This window comes from Amblyomma mixtum, chromosome 8, assembly GCF_055824585.1.
Source record: "Amblyomma mixtum isolate Tamu chromosome 8, ASM5582458v1, whole genome shotgun sequence".
Classification (NCBI taxonomy): Eukaryota; Metazoa; Arthropoda; class Arachnida; order Ixodida; family Ixodidae; genus Amblyomma; species Amblyomma mixtum.
In genome coordinates, this window is record NC_143019.1 from 47183768 (window position 1) to 47210184 (window position 26417).

Sequence of the window (26417 nt, forward strand, 5' to 3'; positions counted from 1 at the left end):
CTAGCAACTCCGCTCATCAGCGTGGTAATCATAGAGAAAGATATTTGGTAAAGAGCGGACACTCGGCGAAATCTGGCCCCAGGAAATGACGCGCAATCCTCCTCCTCCAATAGATAATCTTCCAACTCCAGGATGGCGCCACCAGTCTTTAAACGCGCGCGCCCGGGTGCGCGGGCGGCGCGGCGGCAGACCCATCCGAGCAGCAGACGACGGTGCATCGTGGGGGCAGTTTTGTGCGCGTGAAAGCGTGCGGCGTATTTGTTCGTGCGTGCAGACCGCAATTTTTTTCGTCCCTCTTGCCCTTCGACGCAGAACTCCTTCTGTTTCAGACGGCGGCAAGGTGAGAAATGTTTATTTGTGGAAGTACGCTTCATTGCAAGCTATTTAGTTGGCCGCGCCGGCCGCACCCGTGTCTGCAGTTCGTGAAGCGGCGCGCTCGCTCTGTGGCCAACCGGCTGTTGTTCATGGCATTCTTGCAATTTCTGACAACGTCAAGGAAGGAATGTTTTGTTCTTGCAAAAGTACGCTACATTTTAAGCACTTTATGCAAAATTACGCTGCATTTCAAGCACTCTAGCTTAGTACGCCGGCGCTGTTGTGAAGGGCGCGCGCACGCTGTGTCATGCTACGCCGTGGGCGGGAGCGGCACGGGAGGAATGACGGTGCATGATGCAGCCTCGCCGGTCGGTGCGTAGAAAAAAAAACTGCCCACGGCCTGTGGCCCGGCGCGCTGTGCCTAGCGGTTAGTTTTGCTCGGTTTCGCGCTGAGTTCTCGGGACGTGACTTTTTTGTATGGTCCCCGACAATATGTAACTTCTTTTGGGTGCCATTTGTTGCAATGTATACTTTTTTGAAAGTGGGCGAACGATGAAGACGACCGTTCCCGCGCAACAAGTAATACGGGACCGTAGTTTCAAGATTGGTGGAAAAAAAAATAACACACGAAAAGCTCGAACCTTACTCTTGTACGTATTTATGTATACGTGTGAAAGGCTGTTATCTGCGCTCGTGGAAACGCAAATTTCACCCGTGCATTGACAACACAGGAATGCGCTTTTGAAAACCCGCAAAAAAAGGCAACGCGTCGGCCTTGAAAACCAAGAACTGTTGCGCCGATAGTTTATTTTTTTACTCTGCTTCTTAAAACATACGTTGCACCCGTGTATTTCTCAGTGCTCCTAACGCATTGTGCACTTCTGGTTCGTAGTCCGTGTTGTGGCCGTTGTGTACGAAATATTTTTCTCGGACAAAACGCGTACTCTGCTGTCCACCTAGGTTTAAGAAGGTAGACAATAACGTCGGGGAATGTAGAAATGCTTGCAAAAAGTTGATTGGTATCTGCCGTGTAGTAGGGTATGTGTATTGTACTTTGTGCAACGACGTTCAGCACGCGAGGTTCGCAAAAACATGTTGACTTCGCTCGTAATTTCGTTCCCTCGCCGCTTTCGCACCTTTTCACTGTTTACAGAGTTACAATATAAGGTGACTGAGAATGACCATACTTGCGAATTTTTCAGGTGATGCCACCCGTCGGCAACACCTGCTGTGTGCCGTGGTGCCGCAAGAGGAGCACCTTGAGCAGGAGGCCAGGAACCATCTTCTTCCGCATCCCACAGGACAGCAGGTCTGTTGTGCTTTGGGTTTTCAGCTTGCCATTTGTCATAGTTTAATATACAGATAATCGTCTACTTCCACAGCGATGTAACTGTGAATGTGTTTATAGGCATAAAATAAATGACCGTGACGTTGTTTGACAGATATGAGTAGCAGTGAATATTTTCTCATGGCAGCAAATTCATCATGTGATAACTAGCATAGTAAGGTTGCTTAGCTTGTACGGTGCAACGTCCCAAAATGACTCAGGCTATGAGGGACATGTATAATAATGAAGCCATTTGAATAATGAAAGTGTTGTGCACTGTGGATAGAAATAATTTTGCAAGTGTTACATTTTTGTTTTGAGACGAATACTAGGTAGGCTGCAGCACCTATTTGAAAACGTTTGCGACGGCGCTTTTCTACAATCGGGTAATGTACCATTTCCCCAAATGTCTCATGGCCTGTTATGAAGAACACTTGCGGCGACTTGTTTGGATGCTAGTGGAGCACTTCATGCTTACACATTCAACAATGACGCCACAGCAGTGGCTCAGTGGTTATGGTGCTCAGCTACTGTCCCGAAACATGTGGGTTCAATCCCGGTCATGGCGGTCACATTTCAATGGAGACGAAATGCTACAGGCCCGCGTGCTGTGCGATGTCAGTGAAGTTAAAGAACCCAAGGTGGTCTAAATTACCCGGAGACCTCCACTACGGCGTCCCTCATAGCCTCAGTTGTTTTGGGACGTTTAACCCCATAAAAAGCAAAGCAGAGTTTCAGCAATGAGGTAATGGAGTGTCTTAAACACGTACGCAGGTCGACAGCATGGGTGTCATACAGTAGAAGTGACCTTTTGGAAAAGCCGCCCAGTTCCCTGTACACCAGGTACCGGATGTGCACTGACCACTTCACAGCAAAGGACTTTATGGATCCCGGGCACACGCGACTCACTAAATTGGCTGTGCCTTCTGTTTGTCCAGGATTGCAAGGCAAGCTGGTCACAGCATATATATTTATGAAGTAAATATCGTTGCACGTAATCAAGAATTAAGCTGGCGTGCTATACAGCAGATAATGTATACGTGCCTACTTCGTATCTTTCCTTATGCTGCAGTTCACTTCAGTTGGCTTGAGAGTTTTTGTTTTGCTTCATGGTCAATAATTTCACTCTTCTGCTGAGTGTTTCCACACTGTTTTTCAAGCAAGAGGCTCTGCATTCACAGATGTGCGCTCATATGACTGCCGTACTCATTCTAAACATTGATACTCATTCTAAACATTGATACTCATTCTAAACATTGATTAGTTGCCGTGGTGGATGAGGGCTTCTGGTGTCTGGCTGGTGATCTCAAAGAAGTGGGTTCGATCCCATTCAGATTTCGATGCAGGCAAAATGCTTGAGGCCCTGTGTACTGTGTGATGTCAGCACGCATGAATGCACACCGGTGGTCCAAATTTTCAGCGTCATTCACCAGCATGTCTCCCGTGGCCTGATTCGCTTGGAGACAAAGCGGTATAAATGAGACATTTGCTCATGTTTTCTGCCATTGCTTGCAGCGCCACATGTGCCCATGGACCATGGCGGTACCACAACAAACGTGGCAGATCATGGGTGTTCTCTTCCCCCAAGCAGCAGCCACTTTCCTGACTTGGCTGAAAGGGGTGGAAGCCCTCAAGAAAGCAGCTGCGTTGGTTAGTGCTTGTTCCTTTAAAGCTGCTTAGAAGCATTTTGAGTAGTAGTGTTCAGTAGCGTATGTTGCATTTTCTTTGGATAGTGTACACTGTATCATTTTTGCCCATTGTAAGAACAGACAGTTTAAAATTAGTTAGGGAAGCGTTGATTTTGTGTGACTTTTAAACTGAATGTTTATCGTGTCTTGTTGCATCATATGGAACATCTGTCTGTTCACCGTTTTTCCGCTGATGGTAAAGTTTCCAAGTTATGGTTTAAGTGCTGGTACAGCTCACTCGATAGATTTGTGAACTGTTGTAAACAAACATAGTTCCTCACTCCTGTACTTGCACATATGCTCCTTAATGTTTCGTATATGCAGTTCGAGTAAATTTTTATTCTATATTTGTTATGTATAAAGTCTATATTTGAGGGGGCCTGGGTAAAGTTTGGTTGTCGCCATCGTGTTGCCCATGCTGGAATTAGGCTAGACGACTATTTCGTAGTTTCGACAAGTCATCAATATTTTGTACTAATATGGTTGACCTGTCACTAAGTAGAGTTTGACCTTGCCTAGGCTGTACGTAAATGGTATGCGCCGGACAAGGTCCCGTGACCCACAAGCTGGCTGGCACGCTGAGTACAGCTCCAGTGAAACTGCAATATGGAGGACACTAACTGCAATTGACAAGAGATGACAGGAAATGCCTTACAGAGGCATTGCAAACAAGAACAGAGGAATGTGTGCTTGCCTCAGCACCACTGTTACTACCTGAATTGCATGTGCCAATGCAAATTTGTGTATTCCATGACATTGTGTTCGGCTCTTGTGTTCCTTTTAGACCTCAGAAACATAACTTTCCACTGTATAAAATCTTAAATTTCATGCCTTAAGAACAAACAAGCCGCAGTAATCTGCAGAAATCGTCAAAATGCGCTTCAATGCCCCTCATGTAATAATGAGAACTCTTAGTTTCATTTTTTCCCCACCTATCCGCGGTAGGCAAACAAACCTTTGCCATTAGGCTCATAAGCTGGTAAGAGAGGCCATGTTTTCAGTGAGCTTGCGACTTGGGGCGCAAGGAAGGTGGCTGTGTACATACAAAAAGTTTATACCCATAGTACCTGTTGGTCAGAAAGAGAAGACGCTGGCAGAATTGAGTGCAGCAAAGAAAGCAAAGCACTGGGTGGCTGGAAACAGTAGTGACTGCTGCTGGTGCTGTGTGGGGAGCTGCATGCAATAAAGTGTCGGAGGTTTGCCCTCACTGTTTTGGTACATGCATCTGAAGGAATGCCTTTTTTGTTCAATTACTTTAAATATCTCCTCAACCCTCAAGCTCCCATCATTGTATTCATCCAGATACGGTAAAAGTCATTTGTCTGATGTGTTCCTACAGATGTCGGTAACAGCATCATCCAGAAAGAAAATGCGGCTCTTTACACAAATGTGCGGCAGATGCTTAAGTGGACATTTTTTTTGTACATTCACAGGAAACTAGGGGTGTTAACCATAGCATTGAATGCATAAAGTGTAATGTAACACTAGAAGCGCTTACTTCACATGCAGGAATCTTACTCTGGGACAAGTTATATTCGGGACAGTCGTGTTCATGGGTTGTATGAATGAATCGCGCAGAGTTCATTATGCTCATAGAAAAATAACCGTAATGCAATATGTTACACTTACTGCAAGCAATGTTTACTGTGACGGAACCATTAAAAGGCATTGTGCCAAGACTGACTTTATTGCTACCTCTTTTTCTTCTATTGCAGTTCTTGGCAGCGATCCTGCAATGGGCTCAGTAGACACAAATCGTCTGCAGTATTCCAAGTCCAGGGCCGCAGCAACTATAAGGAGGCTGCAGGCGAAGGTGAAGAGCTGCCGCAAGACCATCGCAAGGTTGCGCAAACAACAACACGGCTTGCCGCCAACTATTTCGAGGGCACTAGGTGTCATCCGGCCATTTGTCACAGACGAAGTTTTCAAACTTCTCACTGCACACGTGCGTTCAAAGCCAAGGGGCAAAGGCAAACGATTTCCTTTGTGGCTAAAGAAGTTAGCGTTGCACCTAAACTTTCGTGGACCACGGGCGTATAGATTTTTAGCACCCATTTTCACCTTGCCAACCCAGCGTTCGCTGAGACGATGGCTGGCTAACGTCAACATGAAGCCAGGTGTGATTCCTGGGGTCATTGAGCCGCTTTCAGCGACAAGTCAGACTTGGGATAAAAGAGATCAAGCATGCACTTTGATCTTCGATGAAATAGTACTGAAAAAAAAAACTTGTGCTATGATTCCAGTCAGGATGTTATTCATGGCTTTGTGGATGATGGTAATGTGCGGACATCGACAATTGCAGACAGAGCTTTGGTTGTTCTGGTGGGTGGAATCTCCAAGAGGTGGGTTCAGCCAATAGCATTTACAATTGGACACACTTCAACATCAGCACCTATTATGCGTAAATTGATCATGTCCCTTATTGATAAACTTAAAGAAATAGCCAAACTGAAAGTGAAAGCAGTTGTTTGCGACCAAGGGGCATCAAACATCAGCTTGTGTTATCAGCTGGGCGTGTCTGTTAACAGGCCTTTCTTTGAAAGAAGGGGTGGGCGGATATATTTTATTTTTGACGTGCCCCATCTCATTAAAACTACTCGTAATAATGTGCAAGCTCACAAGTTGCTAATTGGGGAAGAGGCTGTGGACTGGGCTTACATTGAGCGCCTGTACAATTCGTCCCACGAGTTGCGCTTGCGTTTAGCCCCAAAGCTGACTGAGCGACACATTTTTCAAAAACCGTTTTCTAATATGAAAGTAAGCAGAGCAGCACAAGTACTGAGTGCTTCAGTGAGTGTGGCCATTATGGCTTTGATATATGCAGAGGAGCTGCCCGCAGCAGCAATGGCTACAGCGCAGTTTTGCGAAAGAATGGATAAACTGTTTGATGCACTGAACAGCTCAACTCCTAAAAAAACAGCGCAAAGGTATCGCCATGCGATTAAAAGGGGTGATGACGAACTTGTTCACTTCCTTCAAGATCAACTTCACTGGATTAAAACGTGGAAGTTTGCTGTCAAGCGTCAGCCACAAACAATCATAGGCTGGCAGATAACTATCCAGGCTGTTTTGCTTCTTTGGAGTGATCTTTCTCAAAATCATAATTTTTTGTACCTCCTCACCCGTCGGCTGCAGCAGGATTCGCTGGAGAATATGTTTGGGCACATTAGGCAGATGCAAGGCTGCAACATGAATCCGAATGTTTTCCAGTTTATCTCTGGTTTAAAGCATATTTGCATTCAGAAACTGTTTAAACTTTCTGAACAAGGTAATGCTGAGGAGGATCGATGTGAACTTCTACTGGAATGTTCACCATTCTCTGTTAGCAGGCCCTCTCTAGTTGATAATGTTGGGCAGGCTCCTGCTGATGACTTTCCGTCCGTGCAAGATGTTTCAGAGCTAGCCGCGGATAAGCACTCTCATGTTATTGAGGATTCTGTTGTCTACTATGTGGCAGGCTTCTTGGTTAAATATTTTGTTGGTAAATATGCAAAGAATTGCATTTATCCTCAGTTTTTGAAAGATGAGGACAATACATTGAGTGGTTCTCATCAATATTTTACGATGCTGAAAGCATACCATGTACCAGGCAAAGTGTTTGGAAATTTAACTGTGCCATCGCAAAGGGCATTCACATTTGTGCAAGCACTTGAGACCCACTTTCTTGCTTTGGTTGAGGAGACTGCACATCTAGAAAGGGTTTGTGATGTTTTGCTGCGACATCTTCAATGCATTGGGGATTTTGATTTTTGTTCACTTGAGTGCCGGCAGAAGATTGTGAAAATGTATTGTAGAATTCGTTTATGCTGGCATGTGAGATTTGTGAACAGAAATTTAGACAAAGTTCGCTTTCAGTCATCAGTTTCTGGTGTACAACTTGATAAATTTAAAGCTTAATGTTGCGTTATAGCATACAGTTAACTTCGAACCAATGTGCCTCAACATAATCTTTCAGACAAGTACACAGGATGGAAGGTCAGCCCACAGGGCTTGAAGGGGAGGGGGTGCTGGATTTAAGTGCACAAGCAATGTGCAAGCCTCTGCAGGATTGGTCTATGTGCCGCCTAATGTATCGAGTGCATTCCATATGTGCCATCATGTTCTGACACATAAGCGCTTTTTGTAGTGGCCTTCGTTGCTCTGCAGGTTGAAGAAATGAGCATACGGTTGTCGTTTCACAACTCCTGCTTCCTGCTTTGCATTGAGTAGCAGTGCGACAAGATCATAATATTGGTGGTGGCTGGGGTGGTGGTGGGGGGGAGGGGGTGGTGGTGGGGGAGGGGGGTGGCTGTGGTGGGTGGTGGTCCCCCTGGAGGTGCTGCTGCACCTCCAGGGGAGGGGGGGAGGGGTTCGATCTGTCAAGCTGCTATTCACTGCCAACAAGGGACCAGAGTGTGAAATGTGAATTGTACGCTCATTTACTTTAACCGTAGGCCAGAACTTAAGTGTGAAGCAGTGTTGTAATGCCCGCACGATTGCTGTATTTTATCGATTCGGTATGTACTGCCAAAAGGTTGCTCTTGAAGGGAGATGAGGGCGTGAAATGCGAGCCCACAGGACTTGAAGGGTGGGGGTGCTGGATTTAAGTGCACAAGAAATGTGCAAGTCCCCGCCGTATTGCTGTAGGTGCCGCTGTTGTGTCGTGCATGATGTGCTGCACTTTGTAAATGTACGACACACTAGTGTTTACTTTCTGCCTATGTATTGTTTCTTACTATTGAGTTGCAATTTCTGTGCGTTATTTGTTTTTGTACTTTGCACATCAGCTCATGTGTCGTAAATTTTGTATCTGAAGTCTCCACATGATGCACCAAATGGTAAAATTCATTGTATCGGCTTTGTTTATGTTGCACAAAATAAATGTTCTCATTTCACACAACACCTGGTGTCTTTTGTGGAGTGCTAATATTTGGCAAAGGCTGTGATGCAGCTGCGTTCACGGCTTGTCAAAAGCACTCGAAATCTATTTAATTATACGCTGCCAACGGCGCAGCGGGGAGCGGCGTATGCTAAAATTCAAACCGCGCGCCCTGAAACCGGAACCGGAAGTCGTCCAAGGCAGCGAGGCGCAGCGCATGCAGACATTCAAACTGCGCGCGCCTGAAACCGAAACCGGATGTTATGAGACTCCACCCGCTTGGTGCGCTGCAGTCAAATGGGCCGCTGGGCCCTATGGGAGTGTCCGCTCTTTACCAATATCTTTCTCTATGTGGTAATCCCATGGCAATCCCTCCAGCGCTTTCCTCGGCTGTGGGTTGCCATGCCATTTGCTAACAAATGGCAACTATCGTAATGCACCTTGTCCCTGTAGTACACAGGTAAACACCTTCCTACACCTCATGCAACCGACTACCTGCTTTCGTTGGGGCCGCGGTGAGTACTGTTGATACGTGCATTATTTATTCGTTGACCCGCTTCTGAAAGCGCGATGCATCGGCTTGTCGGTAATCCGGCTTACGGGAATCGAACTGCGGGAATAATAATTAATCGCGCCTTTTGGTATGAGAGTTTAAAGTGTTGACTTTGCTGTCTGAAGCCTTGAAAGTTGCTGCACGCTAAAGTAGTGGCACGCGCTCGCTCGTGCTGTACCTGCATGCACCGACGTGCTGAGCTTGGAGAGTCGCTTTTCTGCGCGGCCTTGGCGATATTGCGACCTAACGACCAAACTACGCATCGATGTTTTCAAGGTGCCGATCTTGTCGCCCCGTCGCTCTGTCCACTGCCGAGTGGTCCGCTCCGGCTGCACTAACTCTACCCACAACGTATGTTTCGTTTTCCAGCCATGGTCCTTGCCATTGTGGGCGTCGCCGCGGCCCTCATCTCTGTAGCAAGTGCGGACGCTCCTCTGCAGTTGGAAGGTGAGATACAAACTGTGTATGCGGCAGCTAAAGCACCCGCCTTCAAAGCGTCGATTTCGAGTTGACGCAATACATTGCATGGTAACAGAAACAATCGACACTTGTGCAGGGTCGTTCATCAAGCAGTGCTTGTTTACGACCAAATTCACTGCATGATTGTAATAGTGCAGCATGCCGGTACTGCAAAATAGAGAAGTCTACAACTATTCGCCTAATTATGACTGAATTAGCTTAAGCGCATGTGAGAATATACGATTCCCAAGAGAAATTGGCCGATGATTGGCAACTCGCCGGCCTCGAATCGGTAGCCGATGTGCTTGGCGTACTTAGCTCGGGCCAGCGTCGGGCAACGGCTGGCCAACTTCTGTGTCGGCCTATGATTGGCGAAAGGCAAACAACCGACCGCTGGCGAACGCCTGGCAGTTGGCCGCCGACGCGTAAGCAAACACAGGCCGACACAGGCCACCGCTGGCCATCAAGCACTTCGGGTATTTCTGACAATTGTGCGCGTAATTAGGGCACAGCCACTGGTCAAAACGCTACATGTCTTGATCGTACGTCGGCAGAGCCGGCGTACAGCCGGCAGAACGTTTGTCAAATATACGAAATTATGACCTTCATGACACGCGCATGTCGCGCAGTCGTAGTGCTTGAGAAAATCGTTTGTATAATTTTCGCAACAAAGATTGCAGAATGGACTATTAAGTTTTTTTTTTCGAAAAGAAGGTATTTGCAACGTAGTCCGCTCATTTTCATTTCTCATTTGTGTCATCACAGAATCGCAATGGAATGAAATAATATTCCTTAACGTGCAAGAGTCACTGGCTCGGAAAAATTTCGATCCATGTGCAGCTCCTTAGGCATTGGTCTTCATGACAGTTGTGATAAGCTGCAGACCTTTCTTTATCTTCCATGTCTTCCATGTCTTTCGTACTGCTGCTATTCTAATGTACTCCATAAATGTAATTTATCACCCGGCGTCAGCAAGGGGTGATCGACTCATGCAAGGCCAATGTCAATCCCCAACGACTGCCCAAGCTGGTTTGCCGAGCTTGGGCCATGGATGGCCTGATTGGCTGCCGGAGACAGTCCATGCAAGCCTTTTCCATTGGGTTATCGTTATATGCAGTGTCCGCTTATGTGTCTCACTTGTTCGAAACTAGTGCCTGCAGTTTGTGGCATGTGAGCTGAAAGTATAGGTATCACTGCCACGGGAATAAATTGGTAGCTGACCCGTATATTTGTGTTAGCTATATTATCTGTCACCTCTGAAAGTCTCTTCATGTTTTCGATCATAAGTAATAGGACCAGGACTTGTACATTTTGCACTTATACATTTTTACATTGATTACACTTCATTACTAATTCTTTGTGAGAAGGAAGTCTGCGTAAATATGCGGCAACAGTGAATTGCGTATTTCAAAAGCTGCTAATATAAATAAGCCAGCTCGTATTAATTTTTTTTGTGTAGGTGATGCAATGATTTTAACATTTCTGGTACCAAATCAATTAATGCAATATATTGTCCCGTGTGAATGAGGAAGATATTCTCAGAACGTTGAATGGAATAGGATTATTTTTTAATTGGGAACTTCTGAAGTTTAGGTATGCTGAAAAACTTGGCTGCGTCTATGATAAAACAAAGTAGACACACCAACAGTTTGCATGAATTTAAAAAAAACTGCTTATTGTTTGGAAAAGATGCAATATTTAATGCATTTTCCTTTTCCCCGTTATCATATTTTCCCAGGAGGAAATGCTGACGCCCTCATTTTTCCTAACAGTTTCTTTATTTTGCTATCTTGGACATGAGTGACAAGTGATTGAAGCTCTAATGTGAACAAAAACATAAATGCTATGAGAGTGCTTGGTGGCAAAAGAGAGAACAGTAGGGTTTTTACATAGTTACAACATTCTATATTAACATGTGCATTTTCAAGGTCTATTTAAAGAAGGTAATTAATCAGGCTAGATATATGTACTGCATGGTAAAACTTCAGCCTGTGATTCCTTACTTTTTGCCAGTTGCTGACACTTTTTCACCCCACAAGTGAGGAAAATTTTTTTTTTTTTTAGTGCGAGAGCGTTAGTGTCTTCGTATGTCGGAAAAAAATGTCTGGTGTTGGCGACAGTTTTAAGCAACCTAGGTGGGTCACTTAGGTCACATCACCTTGTGGCGTCATCACAACCTGCCCACCGGATTATGAGCAAACTGACCGTGTGGCAGGTAAATTAATGATTGGTCGCGAGCGGTTGCCTGTGAAGAGCAACCTGGGTTGCATAAGCCCACCACTCTGTTAGGAGTGGTTTGAGGACTCCCAGGAACCTATTAATATAAAGTCAGGAATGACCAAATATATGGGCATTAACCCAGTAATGTGATAGCGTCATACCCTTAAGGCGAAGCTTAACTGTCTCCACTCCGGCTTCGACTTTTTTTGCAGGAAAGCTTGCGTGCTTTATTACTTGTGCATGAATTAACTTGCATGGAGGATGCAATGTCTAGGATTTGGCACAGTACTCAAGGTTGTGAGATGTAATTTATCATTTAACAGGTAAAGGCACCCTCTGGGAACATATATGGGTGGTGGAAACAAAGAACGAAAGAAGTGTTTTGACCATTTCATCTTGAATTAAAATATGTTAAAAAAAAAATCCTCTAGATTTTAGCAGCATTAAACATTCTGAATATACCACACAGGTGCAACAAGGCTGGATGAACTGGGACAACGATGCCAGTCTGATAGGCACTGCTATGACCACGTCAGAAGAAATATAATTTGTGTGGATCGTCAGTGTGTGTGCCGTGAGGGGTACGTGCCTGCTGTAGTTGACAACTGGGTTGAATGCAAGCCTGGTGAGTACACGTATTGATGTTGGCTCGTGATAATGGATATACCAGGCAAGGCGAAAAATCGGCAACGTCAGTGTGGCCATAATTAATCTCAGCTGTATTCCTGTGCTGGCATATGCAGGGACTAGCATTTCTCTCGCAACAATACTAATAGATCTTTTCAAGTGTGTCTATATCAATTTTTCACACTGAGATGGCATTTTACAGTCAGTCTTGTTAAAATTTTGTCTTAAGGGGGGACACTGGTCTTGAAAAAAAAATTTTTATTAATGAAGTCACAGTTACGAAATCTTCAGGAAATATGTATTTTTGTGCGCCGATTCTAGATATGTCATTTAATTTCATGTAAGACAATTCCTTGAGCACTTATGCACTTTTTATGCTAGTATTTTGCAAAGAGTTTTGAAGAAAATTTGCTGCGGGAAACTCGCTGAAATGTATGCCATTGGGCTCTCGTGACACCAAGGAATACAATAAGGGTGAAATTGTCTTCCTGGCTATCATAGAACTCGAGTTATAGAGTTTTGAAGTTGTCGCTTCAGAAATGAGAAGAAAAGTGTGCATTCCTGTTTCTGAAGTGGCAGCTTCAGTACCCTATTACTCAAGTTCTATGAGAGCCAGGATGATAATTTTACCCTTATTGTATTCCTTGGTGTCAAGAGAACCCAATGGCATACATTTCAGCGAGTTACGTGCAGCAAATTTTCTTCAAAACTCTCCGCAAAATACTCGCATAAAAAGTGCATAAGTGCGCAAGGAATTGTTTTACACGAAATTAAATGACATATCTAGAATCAGCGCCCAAAAATACATATGCCCTGAAAATTTCATAACTATGACTAAATTAATAAAATTTTCTTTTCAAGACCAGTGTCCTCCCTTAAAATGCATTTGGCATCTGTCCACTGCATGTAGGCCATGGTTCATTCTGTAGAAGAAAGGGCTAGCCAGCCAAGCAAATAATGTGCTGCCCTCTGTTAGGAGAGTGAGCAGGTGTGCCACTATTGAAGTTTTATTTTTATTAATTTCCATCAGTTGGCACTGCCAGTTGAGTCGGTTGTAAAAGCTTTAGATTTCTTATAGCTTATAGAGTTGTATTTGTGCATCTGGGTTATTTGCTATTTTTCATCTTTACAGAATGAGGCCATGAAAGTGTTGATGGCAGAAATACTTTTGCACAAAGATGAGATAAAACTAATAATATGAAATCACACCCCGCCGCGGTGGCTGAGCGGCCGCGGCGGCTGAATTTCTTTGGAGGAGAAATTCTAGAGGCCCGTGTACTGTGCGATGTCAGTGCACGTTAAAGAACCCCAGGTGGTCGAAATTTCCGCAGCCCTCCACTACGGCGTCTCTCATAGCCTTAGTCGCATTGGGACGTTAAACCCCATAAACCAACCACCAATATGAAATCACATAAAAATGACCTGTTGACATTGCACCTTTTTTTTTTCTGTTTTCATGCCTTTAGGAATATGACTGAAAAAATCCCTAGTATGCTAAAAATTGAGATTCTCTCTGGTTTCATCTTGAAAGCAAGAAATCGCGATATCTTCATGAAGTTATAATCTTGAAACGAGTTTGCTCTTTTGCTTTGCACAGAGACTGAGAGTGGAGATAGCTGCTCCAAGCAGAAACCTTGTTCATATTATTCAAAGACATTCTGCCTGAACGGAACGTGTGTCTGCGGAGATGACATGTACTTCTCAGACGGCCGCTGCAAGAAATTCAGTACGTATGCAACTGGCCTTCTTCCTTCTTGTTTTCTGCCTGTGCTTGTTTTATGCCTGTGCATTTTAACTCGACAGCACCGTGAAGCACAACTTTGCTTTACCTGTTTTCTTTTTGCAGCTGCGTTTGAAAAGCATGCAGAGGAGAGCTTCCATCCCACATCCAAGTTCAATGTCCTCGCCATTCTCATGATTGTCGCCGTTCTGGTGGTTGCCCTGCTGTTCCTCGTAAATCAGCGGTAAGATTTCATTCTACAGCAAATCGGGCTACAAGTTCAGTTTCGTGCTTGATCCGAGCTGTAGCCTAGGGATGATCCCCATTCTCGACCAGATGTAACTCGTTCCGGCTGACTCGAAGGTCACATGTCTTGCACCCTCCACATGGCTCAGTGGCTTTGCTGTTCAGCTGCTGATCTGGTCAGCGGTTTAATCCCAGCTGCGATGATGTATTTCGATGGAAGCGAACGTGTGCTGTGTGATGTCGGTGCATATTAAAGAACCTCAGGTGGTCTAAGTTTATCTGGCCCTCCACTGCAGCGTTCCTAATAGCTAGTGCATCGCTTTGGGGCGCTAAACCACACAGTTTACAGCTTTTTACAATTCTTCTAGCTTTCTTAGCATGTATTTTAGCAGTTCTTCACACTTTGTTTTCTATTTGTAAGCAGCTAAGCAACCATAGACTTCTAGCATGTCTATAGGTAGGCAAAACCCGTGCACATTTTGGAGAGCATGGTTTCACTGCTAAGGAATTCGGTGCTACTGCTGGTTGGCATACTTCCTCTACTAGCTTCAGTAGCACTTGTAGTTGTGAAGTTGTTGAAGGTTAGCATGTGCTTTCCTAATGTCTTGGCATTTGCATCATCGAATTGTGCTGTTTTTTCAGCTTTCATGAATGCTTTGTATTCGTAACATTTCAGGAACATGTTCTTCTACTTCCCGTGCTGCATGAGAGAGACAACGCTGGCAGCCTTGCAGCAAACAGCTGCAGCCAGCATTCCCACAGATCAGCATGTGGCTCCCAGTAATATTCGCGGTGAGTTGCTGTGGGTCAGTAATTGCGGTGCTCGGCTGCTGACCCAAAAGACATGCGTTGAATCCCAGCTGTGGCAGTAGCATTTCGATGGACGTGAAATGCTGCAGGCCCGTGTACTGTGTAGCTCCGGTGCATATTAAAGGTGCACTGAAGAGGAATCTGAACGCGTCTTTTTGCCGCGGGAACTCGATCTACACGTTCCAAGCATTCTTAGAAACTTCGAATAATTGCCCTGTGTGGCCGATTTCCCTAATTAAATCGATTTAATGTCCGGCTCCCGCCTTTTTTTTTTAATTCTCCCTCGTACGGTGGGTGGAGCCAGCTCCGTGGAAGCTTTGCTTTCGCTTCATTTTGTTTTTTAGGTTTCCGTGAATAAATAGTTTCATTCGCAGACAATATAACTGCAAAATAAGCCCAGAGAAACAAAAATATGCACGGGCTATTTGCTTCTACAGACTACTACGTATTACTCCGCCGATGGCAGAGCGGCAAGCCGCCACGGGACTGGGTGAAAGGCACTCCCCGCATTGGTCGACTCCGCCCACCGTACGAGGGAGAATTAAAAAAAAGAAAAGCAGGAGCCGGACGTTAATTCGATTTAATTAGGGAAATCGGCCACACAGGGCAATAAATCGAGGTTTCTAAGAATGCTCGGAACGTGTAGATTGAGTTCCCGCGGCAAAAAGACGAGTTCAGATTCCTCTTCAGTGCACCTTTAAAGAACCCCAGGTGGTCGAAATTTTCTGGAGCCCTACACTATGGCACCCTTATATATCGCCTGAGTCGCTTTGGGACGTTAAACATCATAAAAGCAACACCTTCACAGTGAGTTGGTGACTTGGCGCTGTAGCAAGGAATTCCTTCCTAAAGGGCCACAGACAACAGCTTCACCAGGTTTTTGTTCTCAATATTTGAGAACAAAAACCTGGTGGTCCGATATTTGAGCCGTTCATTACTGTGCTAGCGCTTGTTTGGCGGTAAAGATGCTTTCACTGCTGAAAAATTTGGAGTTGAAGTTCGAATGTTTTTGTTTCCCACCACTCTGATTCGAACTCATGACACCGGTGGTAGCATCGAGTGTTGTTGATTTGCTTCATTTAATTTTCCAATTTTAGTTTTTCCTATTTTGCATAAATAAAGTGCATTAATGATGCCAACAAGAAGTTACCTCAAATGAGTAGACACACCAAATTTTTGGATGCATATTTTTTCATTGTAGCAATGCGCTGGACAGTGGTTTACACAAGTCACGGCATAAAATTCACTTACGGCAGCTGGATAATTTATAATTGAGTTTTTTTTCCTGCCATTTGGTTTCAAAAGCCAAATGGTAGCTGTGGCGTACAAAATGTGTTCAGGTCACAGGTCACGTGAGGCATGCAAAAATTGCGATATAATTGCTACTTGTTTTTTTTTATTCCAACTCTTGAACAGGCTTGTGTAAGAGTTAACGTGAATTAAAATGAAGAAAGCAGCGACCATACTGCAGTCACTGATGCCTCAGCTGACGTGAACGTATATTGTACGTCACAGCCGTTGTTTGGCTGTTGAAACCAATGCGACATGAGAGAAAAAATTCAAGTATAAATTATTTACGGCTTGTTGGCGCAATCCATGTGGCTATCTTATATTTTGTAATGCAGATTATGTATATCATTCTAAAGAGAGATAACACAACTAAAATTTTGTGTGTTTACTCTTTTATATTCAAAGTTGTAATGTCCCATTTTCTGTCCTATTCTAGAGATCTTTCCCAATATCACAGCAGCATACTTATGGAAACGGCCAGTAGTGGCAGCCCACATTTCTCATTTTTTGCCCCCCTTTAAGCCTATGAGAGCTCTGTTTCCTGCAAAAGTAGCCATGTTCTCATAAGAAAGTGATAATCTATGAATGTAGAAGCACTTCAGGATTTATCCTCAAGGTCCCTTTAAATGCAAGCTGTTTAGAGTGGTGTTTTTGTAGCTACTGATCCCTTGGAATTTAACAACACTGATTATCTACTCTAGAGTAAGCTTCAATCCTGGCATTGCGTTCTGAACATCGAGCTGTGCATGGTCACTTTTCTTTGAATGTTGTGCTTTTTGAAAATGCATTGTATGGATATGGCTGTAAGGTTCTCATTGCTCGTTTCTCTAGCAGAGATGATAGTGTTGGGAAATGCCTTTGTGCCATAGTCTTTGTTCATATTTTGGCTATAGAAAGTGTCTACCTCTGTTACCTGCTTCTACATAGTAGGAAGGATGATTGCATAGATGCATACATATTAATTAAAGCACAGTAGTCGTATGAAGCACAGCATTTAAAGCATTATAATTTTTTTTTTCTTTTAGGTATCCACACCTCAAATTCACAAGCCTCACTGAACATATACCAGGTAACTTCATTCTTACTATGCCTTGTTTGATTCATTTCTAATGCGGCGTGGAAACGCAGCATTATGTGGGTCAGGGCTGGGACTGATTAGTTCACACGCTGTCCTTGTCTATTTTCATCATTTTTTCCTCCGTGAAGCATTTAATTTAAAAGATTTCTCGATGTCCCTGGCTTATTTCCAGTGAAGTCATGCACATAGTTATCGTGCACCTTAAAAATGTATTTACTGTCGGTAGTTGCTGGTTCGTATATTAAAATCTGCCAGTACTTTTGGTCCACATACAAGTCTGGCTGCAGAGACACTAGCTCGGCCAGCTGGCCGAACTGGTGCTGCCATCTGCTGGGCTACGTGGAATGAGCAGTAGTGCTGGAGAGCTCCGCATGGCACTTGTTTCATTTGTTGTCGGCAGATGGCAACACTGGTCTTAGTGGCTAATACCCTTGTCACACTAGCAAATTTAATGTCATTCGAATCGAATGACATTAGCACCTAATGTCATTAATCGACTGCTACACGGGAACATGTAATGTCATTTGGTTCGAATGACATTCGCCATCGAATGAGTTAGGGGAACTCATTCGCATTCAATCTCGAACCGAATGCGTACTCTGGACACCAGATACTCAGCAGGAACAAGCGACGCGAAAAAATGATGTGCACACTGCCAAACTTAGAAAGTGCATTTATTTAGTTCTGCTAAAAAAAAGTTATTGTTTGTGTGAATCTGTTCACCCTAGAGGCTGTCGTGGATAGCTGTTACTCTCGGTCTCAGCAGTCTACCGCAGCGGCCGAGCGTAAAGCAGCGTCTTTCCCGTGACTGTCGGTCATTTTGGGATGCGTGATTCTTGTTGGTTGGCGTGCCATGTTCGTTAAGCTCGAAGGTACTTAAAGGCGTAACTGAGCAGTTCACCTTTTGGAAGTCATTTCCAAGCTCCGCGCGTGTCCGCGCACAGCCATGTCAGCCATTTTGTTTGTTTACATTTATCGGATTTGTGGTTGACTTTGTACTTGGCTTGGCTTTTGATGGCTAAAGTGGTGCAGAATGGCCGCAAATAATATTTTAAGCTTATAATACGGCACACAAATGTTCTCAGCCGCTTTTGAAACACTGCACAACAATTTCAAACATATTTTATGCGCGCTGATGTCGTTCAGTTGGACTATTTTTTTTTTCACTGATCGTCGATGCCATCATTTTCGAATGACATTATTTTTTTCCGTGTAGCACCGACAGAGACCGAATGACATTCGATGCATCGAATGCCATTAGGTTCGAATGACATTAAATTTGCTAATGTGACAGGGGTATAACTGGGCTTCCTTTTTCTATATAGCAGCTGTTTTTTATTTCTTCTGTATAAACCAGGCAAGCATCGATGCCATGAAAATTTTGAAAGGGAAAAGGCACCAAAATAGGGGATATGCAAAGTTCCGCAAGTGCGCTTTCCCACATAACTATGTTTCCAAAGACAAGATGGCTGACTTCTCTATAAAAAACCTGCGAGGGCTGCAGGATAGGTGCTAAGGGTCTGGATAGAATGCAAGGAACCTATTTTGAGAGAATCAAACAGAAAACTAGTGCTCCTTTAACTAGTGCTCCTTGCTTTGTTTCAGCTGGAAAAGCATGGTCTTGGGCACCATTATTATGTGGGAAAGTGCACCTGCAGTATTTTGCATATCCCCTATTTCATCTTTCTTTTAGACTTTGATGCAAATGAAACAGTTGGTTTAAGTCAGAGAGTAATATAGGCAGAAGCACTGACTCCAGTGGGCTACAGTGCATTCGGCACACGCCTCTAATGCCATGTTGGTATCACATGCTTGCCATTTCTCTGTGCTCTTCCCCTCTGCTCCTGTTTTCTCTGCGACACGCCTTTGTGTACAGTTTCTCTATTTCAGTGCCCCCTTTGCTGACACACTTAGGTCAACATGCCATCAGTGTTCTACTAGTGCCTCTGATTAAATTTCAGTGACGTCTGTCGAATACATGCACAAAGTTCCACCATCGAGCAATAGTCGTTACAGTTGTCGCAGCAGGTAATAGTTGCAACAGTCAGCAGATTCAGCTATTCTGTCTATAGTATACTCCTGTTAAGACGAACTCAGTGAAGACAAATTCTTGAATATGAACATTGTGAGAACATTTGCTTGGCTCCCCATAGGATTAAATGTAAAAAAGAAATTCACTTACAACGAACTGTTTTGCATCTCCTTCGGGGTGAATTTTCACAGTGATCGTGACCCACAGTGACTGTGTAGAACAGTACTCGCAGAGAATCCACGAGTCAGTCTCGAGGCTAGCTAGAGAAAAAGAAAATTCAAAGAACGCTTCCTTGCAATAGAATACACCCAGCAAGAAAGCTTTCCCACACCTTTCCTCACCCCTGCAAGGCAACTTTCTTGCGAAGGTGTGGGGAAGCGTTCTTGCAGGTGCTGGGCTGGGAAGCCAGGGTTCTTTGGCGCCGGCCTGTATGCGGTGCAGCAATCTGATACGGCCAGGTCTTGCCATCCCATGCGTGTCACATATGGCCTATTCCAACTCTTGCAGACAAAAATTACGAGGAACTTTAGCGGCTAAAGTGGTGAAAGGCGAAAGCCTGAGTGCTTCATTCTGCTACGCGATTGCTCACTTTACATTCTGTTGGTGCATAAATTAACATCCAATTAATGACGCTTAATCTTTGCCTTTAGGAGTGGAACGCGACAGCGTGTTGTAGCGCTGCCAGGCAGTCCATGAAATGGAACGCCACCGCCCGTTGCAAGGCTTTTTGAGGAAAGGTTCTACGCCTTGCGCGTTGGTAAATTGGTTTTTGAGGAAAGGAAATGTATCTGTCTCTCATATCTCGGTGGACACCTAAACCTCGCTGTAATGGGAAGGGAGGAAGATGGGAGTGAAAGAAGACACCGTATTCACTAGAGGTGCCTTTGTTCATTCTAAACCATCGAGCTGGCATGGCGGAGTGGTAGCGTGCTCGTCTCGCACTCCGGAGACCGGGGTTCGATTCCCGAGCTCGGCCAATTTCCTACTCAGTTTTATTTATTTATGTGGTCTGACTAGAAAGATTAATTAGGCTAATTGGTTAAGTAAGTCCCACTAACTTGGAGCATCACTATACGATCCCTTTCATTGGTTGCATGGTTAGTAGCCAAAGTACAATTGGCCCCGTTTGAAATTCGTGCACTGTGACGTCATGACCGTTTCGACCAATTGAAAAGCGTAACATTTCTGTCAACAACTTCTGCTTACAACGGTGAGGCATTAAAGGCTTCCGCCTTAAAAAGGCATGTAGGCACAGAGTACACTTGCTATCATACTTGGCAGTTCTACAATTAGAAGGAAGCCGGATTGTAAACTGACGAGGTGATATAGCGTGGGTTTTCATGGGAGCAAAGATCTGACATGGCCAGATATCAGTGCTGCGTCCGAGTCACCTGTGGTGAACTGAAAGACGTGTGGTGCCACGTGCTTGTATAGTTGATTACAGCCATACTGCAGAAGGAGTGGGATGAGAGAGAGAGAAAGATGATGATATGCTTGAAACTGTTGCAAATGCACTGAACAAGAAAAGGTCACAATTAGTGGTCACTGCCAAAGGAGAGAACAGAACAATGCCATATTTTGAAGCAGGATGACGTGAGCTTTCTCACACCACCACTCTTCAGCTTGCCCCTTATGTAATGCTCTTGTTGCAACGATCACTGCAAGGTAATGTCAATTATTCTCATGTACCAGATATTTTGACACACCTAGCAGGCTCACATATCTTTTTAGTAGGAACATGAACAAATCTTCATGGTCCCTTCATGTTCGTCTTAGAAGGAGTCTACTGTGTTTTAATCTGTTTTGTAAATGGAGGCGCATTTTCAATGTTGAGAGCCAAGACTTTGGCTCCTGTACAAGGCCCTCCTTCATGTACTTGATGCCTTGGCACGTTCTTTTTGATGCAGCCAGACAAGCCCCCGTCTTATGCTGACACTGTGCTCAACGTGGTAAGTTCATGACATTTCCTTGCGCTGTGCTCTTAAAGGTGCACTGAAGAGGATTCTGAACTTGTCTTTTTGCCGCGGGAGCTCGATCTACACGTTCCTAGCATTCTTAGAAACTGCAACTTATTGCCCTGTATGGCCGATTTCCCTAATTAAATCGAATTAACGTCCGGCTCCCGCCCTTTTTTTTTTAATTCTGCCTCGTACGATGGGCGGAGTCGACCAACGTGTGAAGTTCCTTTCAGCCAGCTCCGTGGAGGCTTTGCTTTCGCTTTATTTTGTTTTCTAGGTTTCCATGAATAAATAGTTTCATTCGCAGATAATATAGCCGCAAAATAAACTCGCAGAAATAAAAATACGCGCGGACTATTCGCTACTACGGACTACTACGTATTACTCCGCCGATGGCAGAGCGGCAAGCCGCCACGGGACTGGGTGAAAGGCACTCCGCGCGTTGGTCGACTCCGCCCACCGTACGAGGCAGAATTAAAAAAAAAAGGGGCGGGAGCCAGCCGTTAATTCGATTTAATTTGGGAAATCGGCCATACAGGGCAATAAGTCGCAGTTTCTAAGAATGCTAGAAACGTGTAGATCGAGTTCCCGCGGCAAAAAGACAAGTTCAGATTCCTCTTCAGTGCACCTTTAACTACCTGCAGGAGTTTTGAGAAACAATTTTAGCAGAGCTTGAAATTTGTGATGTGTCTGTTCTTGAGGCTGTTGTAACCATGCCAAAGAAAATTTTGAGTAGTAGCATTTAAACCAGCAATCAGCAGAGGAAAAAAAAACTGTGTGTTCGACTCTTGAGTCATAGGAGGAACCCTGTTCCAGCAATAGTACAGCCGTTATATAGCATTCGACTTGGGTAAAGCGCTTTACAAAGCTCTTTAGCATTGCACCATATGGTGTTCACAGTCCACAGTCTGCACTTAATGGGACACTTAAGACAAATAGAAGTTGGTTTTTATCGATAGGGTACTACATTCTAATCATAAAGAGACCACTATGATAAAAAACTGAGCTTTTATAACCTAGAAAAAGACAGAATTTAAATATAGGTGTCGCCACCTCCGGCCGATTTTGCAAGTAAAATGCGTGCATCGACACTGATTTTTGAGCGCGGATCACAGAGGCTACATTATGCCACCATTCACTTCAAAATGGTGGCAACCCATTCTTTTCGGCAAGTACGTCACTAGTTTGAATCGACTGGAGAGAAGATTTTTAAATCCAATTTTCTCAGCATTCTTTTTTGCGCACACTAAGACGACACAATAAGACAAGGGAGACAGGACAGAGCGTAATCCTGTCTCCCTTGTCTACCCCCGCAACGCATATTACCACCAACTAGCCCGACAACGTATGTTACTGGAATCCAATTTTCTCTCTGATGAATTCTTTTGCTGCTGGAGAAACCTCAACATGCCCAGAAAAAGCCAGAGAATCAATTCTTACTGAGAACAATAATTAGATGTAGTTGTCCTCAGTTTGTTACGTCAACTCTGTGCAATGACATGGTTGATACGAGGGGGTACCCAAAAGAAACCGGACTTATTTTTGTTTGAACTTATTTGTTCACATTTTAAGCACACACCTTCAGTCTCCTTCAAAGTATTCCCCACTTGCAATGATACGCTTGTCGAATCTTTCATTCCATTTTTCAAAACATTGTTTAAATTCATCTTTTGTGATGCTTGACAGCGCCTCCGTCGTTTTTTTCTTCACCTCAGCAACATCAGCGAAACGCTTTCCATTCACCTATATTTTCATTCTAGGAAACAAAGAAAGTAGCACGGGGCAAGGTCAAGAGAGTATGAGGGTTGAGGAATAGGGGTCATGCCATTTTTGGTCCAAAATTGTCGTAGAGACAGGGCTGTGTGAGCAGGGGCATTGCCATGATGGAAAAACCAGTCACACGACCGACACAAATCTGGCCGCTTCCACCGCACACTCTTGCCCAATCTTTTCAAAACATCCAAGTAGAAAGCCTGGCTAACTGTCTGACCCTGCGGAACAAATTCTCAATGGACAACTCCTCTCACGTCGAAAAAACAAATCAGCATTGTTTTGAGGTTTGGTTTCACCTGACGAGCTTTCTTGAGGCGAGGTGAATTTGAAGTTTTCCATTGGCATGATTGTTGCTTTGATTCAGGATTCGATTCAGGAACACTTCAGTTGTCCCCATAGCATCGTCCTTGTACGTCTTTCTTAATATTTCAAGAGTTTCCATTCAACTTTTTCCGAGCAAAAATCAGAATTTCACCGGCGTGCGCTGTTCACGAAAATTAGCCATTGCAAAAACGACATTCACACAAAACAATCGTCACTCTAAAACTCTGCATAAACTAGTCTGACCTCCTTCAACGATGGCACTCGGCTTACTGACTCTGGAATGTTCGTTCTATGCGCCCCTAGTGGCAAAACGCGGTACCATAGAAGCTTTGCCGACCAAAAAATTTAGTCCGGTTTCTTTTGGGTACCCCCTCGTATTCGATTTACTATAAAGTCCCATTTGCTTCCTCGCCTTAGGCACTTTTTTTTCTCCCGTGCTTGGTAGTCATAACTGTCACATCATTCATGTCCCCATTTCTGTATGACGCAGCAATATCTTCCTTCGTACCAAGAAGCTGCAGCATCACCGGCAGCTCCCAAGCCTTCGTGAACTTCTCTTCACCACAACACTGTGTGGAACCTTCCCCATTAGCCCCATATCCAAGTGGTGTGGCGTAATTTCTCCCGGCACCCAGTTCGTCCATGTCGAAGTGGAAGAAGGGAGGACGGAGGCGTATGTGAAGCTATTCAACGCCGGACAACCCATTAATCCTGCTTGTCCCACTGCGGGCTTGTTCTCACTGTCTTCAGGAGAGCTATCATAGAAGCTTATCCCGTCAGAGGCTAGACGATGCAAAAAAGGCCTTTCATGTGCAATTTGTGTGGAAGTGCAGTTGTATGCCTGCTCTCATTAATTAATCCGGTGATTTTGCCTGCGCTTCATCCGAGGTAGAGTATGTACCCGAGCTGAAGCATGCAAGCTTGTTAGAGCACGCAAGTTGTTGTTGTTGTTGTTTCTACAGTTGTTTTTGATTTTTGTCCGTTCTCATTTTGCTTCTTGTCCACTTTGTGGTGAACCTTGAGTATTGTGTGGCTGCACACAGAAAAATCCATCACCTTCAGCTGCCAGCTGGATTAGTAGCTGAAGTAGTCTTTTTTTTTTCCCTCCCCTGTTTTTGCACATTTACTGCATATTCTCAGCAGTTTGTGCAGTGAGAACTTGGATCTGCAGCGAAAAATTGCTTGTCAAGACTGCTTGTCTTTGTGTGTACAGGCATATCTTCGTAGCGAGCAAACTATATTTGAACAAAACATTTCTGCAGATGTATGTGATAAAGAGTGAAGATGAGACTTAATTTAAAGATCTATACAGTAGTGCTAAGTATCGGCACACTTGATGACTACCACAAGCCTGTTGCCCTTAGCAACTCTTAGTCATTTGAGGATGTAGCTTTGCACCTCATAGGACGTGCTGAGAGTTGTTGCATCTTGTGATACCCGCATTGTGCAAGAATGTTTGTCCACTGTACCATTTTTTTTTCTTCTTTTTTCGGACTAGCACATAGTGCCAGAGACACGGCTATATATCACCTTACTAGAGATATGGCTACTTAGTTTTGCTACCATGTACAAAGCGTGTGCGGGAGCTTTTCGTTTTAACTGCTGTTCATGGGGCAGGTTGTTAACAACACCTTTCCGCAGGTGTCATCACAGTACACTTCTATGCAAATATATCTAGCTGCGCTGAGTGTAGTCGCACCTGTAATGGCTGTAGTGACCCGGCGCAAACGCAAGTGAAGCAGACTATAACACGTAGCACGACTTTTAGCTGCAGACCCTCACCTGAGTGCTCTTAGCATTTTTACTGTGAGACTTGTATACCCTGCAGTGTGTGTTATGCTACGCATAGGTTGTGTTAGCTGTTCGTCAGCCTAGTATTGCATAGTATTTTTTGACACAGAAGTCCTTTTTGCAGTGAACCTAACAGACTCGCCGTCATTCTCAGGCTTCTTTTCTCGGCATGTCGCAGTCTTGCTTTGTCATTGTTGAACCTGGTACAGCACCTTGGTCGTATAACCTGTGTCGTACTATAGTCTGTTGACCTTTGAACCATGCAAGATTGACTTTTTTTGTATGTGTACGACTTTGCCTGGTGGCATGTTGTCAAGATGTGGTGTTCAATGCTCTCTCAGCAGCACACAGTGATAATTCATGCTGCAAGTCTCACACCTTTCTCAATAAATGAATGAATCTGATGCATTACATGCTGCTGTTGTTGTACGACCGCTACCCGTTTTCTTTGGACAAAAAGTTCACTTTTTGTTCACTTCAAAGTTCACTTTTTGTCCCCAGCCCTTCGCATGTATAGTCAGATATGAGCAGTGGGTGAGCCACCTTGGTGCATATGTGCCATGGTAAATGGAATGAGACACTATTCAAAGCCTGATGCTTCCAGGTCACCACGTACAGCTTCTCATGTTGCAAATACAGACCAATTTATTTTTTTCGCAAACAATTTTTTGACGCTCTCTTGAGCGGTGTGCACAGTTTGTGCTGGAGGAATGTCTACCTCTGAGATCTGCGTATTGTGGTGAGCGACCACCATTCTGAAAGAGATTTCGTACTTTATATTTAATATTCCCTTGTTTCTTTTTTTTAAATTATTTACTAGTTTTGTTCAATTGTTGATGCTTCCTCTGTTACCTCCTCCTCATTGTGTTCGTTTACAATGTTCTCCCGAGTGTGACTGTTTTTGGCACCACTCGCAAAAAATCTATATGTGTCTACAATTACCTTGTCTGTGAGTCTCATGGCCAGTTCGGCAGCTGAGTGTTTTCATTTGAAGTGCACATTGTTCGCACAAGTCTTTTAATCCATGTGATCATGGACTTTTTTTTTTTTTCATTGAATTGTAGCTCAGTCGAAAAATAAACTGTTTGAACTTGTTGAGTTTCTTGGCATTGCTCAATGCTCTGACTGCAGCACGCAATAAACATGGTAATTCATGCTGCGAGTGCCACACCTTTCTCAAACACAAGTTATTTACCATTGCTTATTAGTTATTTACAAGAAAGTGAAGTTATTATATTTCATTCCTTTTAAAATTTAGAAATGTAATGCACAATAGGCTTATATTTTTTACGTAATATTGCTACTGCATATATGGCAATGAGCATGCATATTTATGCCACTGCCATTC

General features: G+C 44.1%; 2 protein-coding genes across 4 annotated transcripts; both read left to right on the top strand.

The window, feature by feature from the left end:
* Window positions 1–26175, top strand: LOC149332282 (uncharacterized). Of its 3 annotated transcripts, XM_089557186.1 has the most exons (10): window positions 1–21; window positions 8540–8703; window positions 9111–9188; window positions 11890–12045; window positions 13645–13773; window positions 13894–14011; window positions 14690–14805; window positions 17139–17182; window positions 21131–21172; window positions 23769–26175. In XM_089557186.1, the coding sequence occupies exons 2-10, from the start codon at window positions 8670–8672 to the stop codon at window positions 23826–23828; spliced, it is 777 nt and encodes a 258-aa protein (XP_089413312.1). In that variant the 5' UTR covers window positions 1–21; window positions 8540–8669; the 3' UTR covers window positions 23829–26175. The 3 variants fall into 3 exon arrangements, with proteins under 3 accessions (XP_089413312.1, XP_089413313.1, XP_089413314.1); XM_089557187.1 differs by lacking the exon at window positions 1–21 and having other exon boundaries at window positions 8549–8648; XM_089557188.1 differs by lacking the exons at window positions 1–21; window positions 8540–8703 and adding an exon at window positions 8733–9017.
* On the top strand, window positions 211–2626 carry LOC149332283 (uncharacterized). The gene is made up of 3 exons (XM_089557185.1): window positions 211–340; window positions 1518–1624; window positions 2417–2626. The coding sequence occupies exons 2-3, from the start codon at window positions 1521–1523 to the stop codon at window positions 2622–2624; spliced, it is 312 nt and encodes a 103-aa protein (XP_089413311.1). The 5' UTR covers window positions 211–340; window positions 1518–1520; the 3' UTR covers window positions 2625–2626.
* Window positions 26176–26417: the final 242 nt, after the last annotated feature.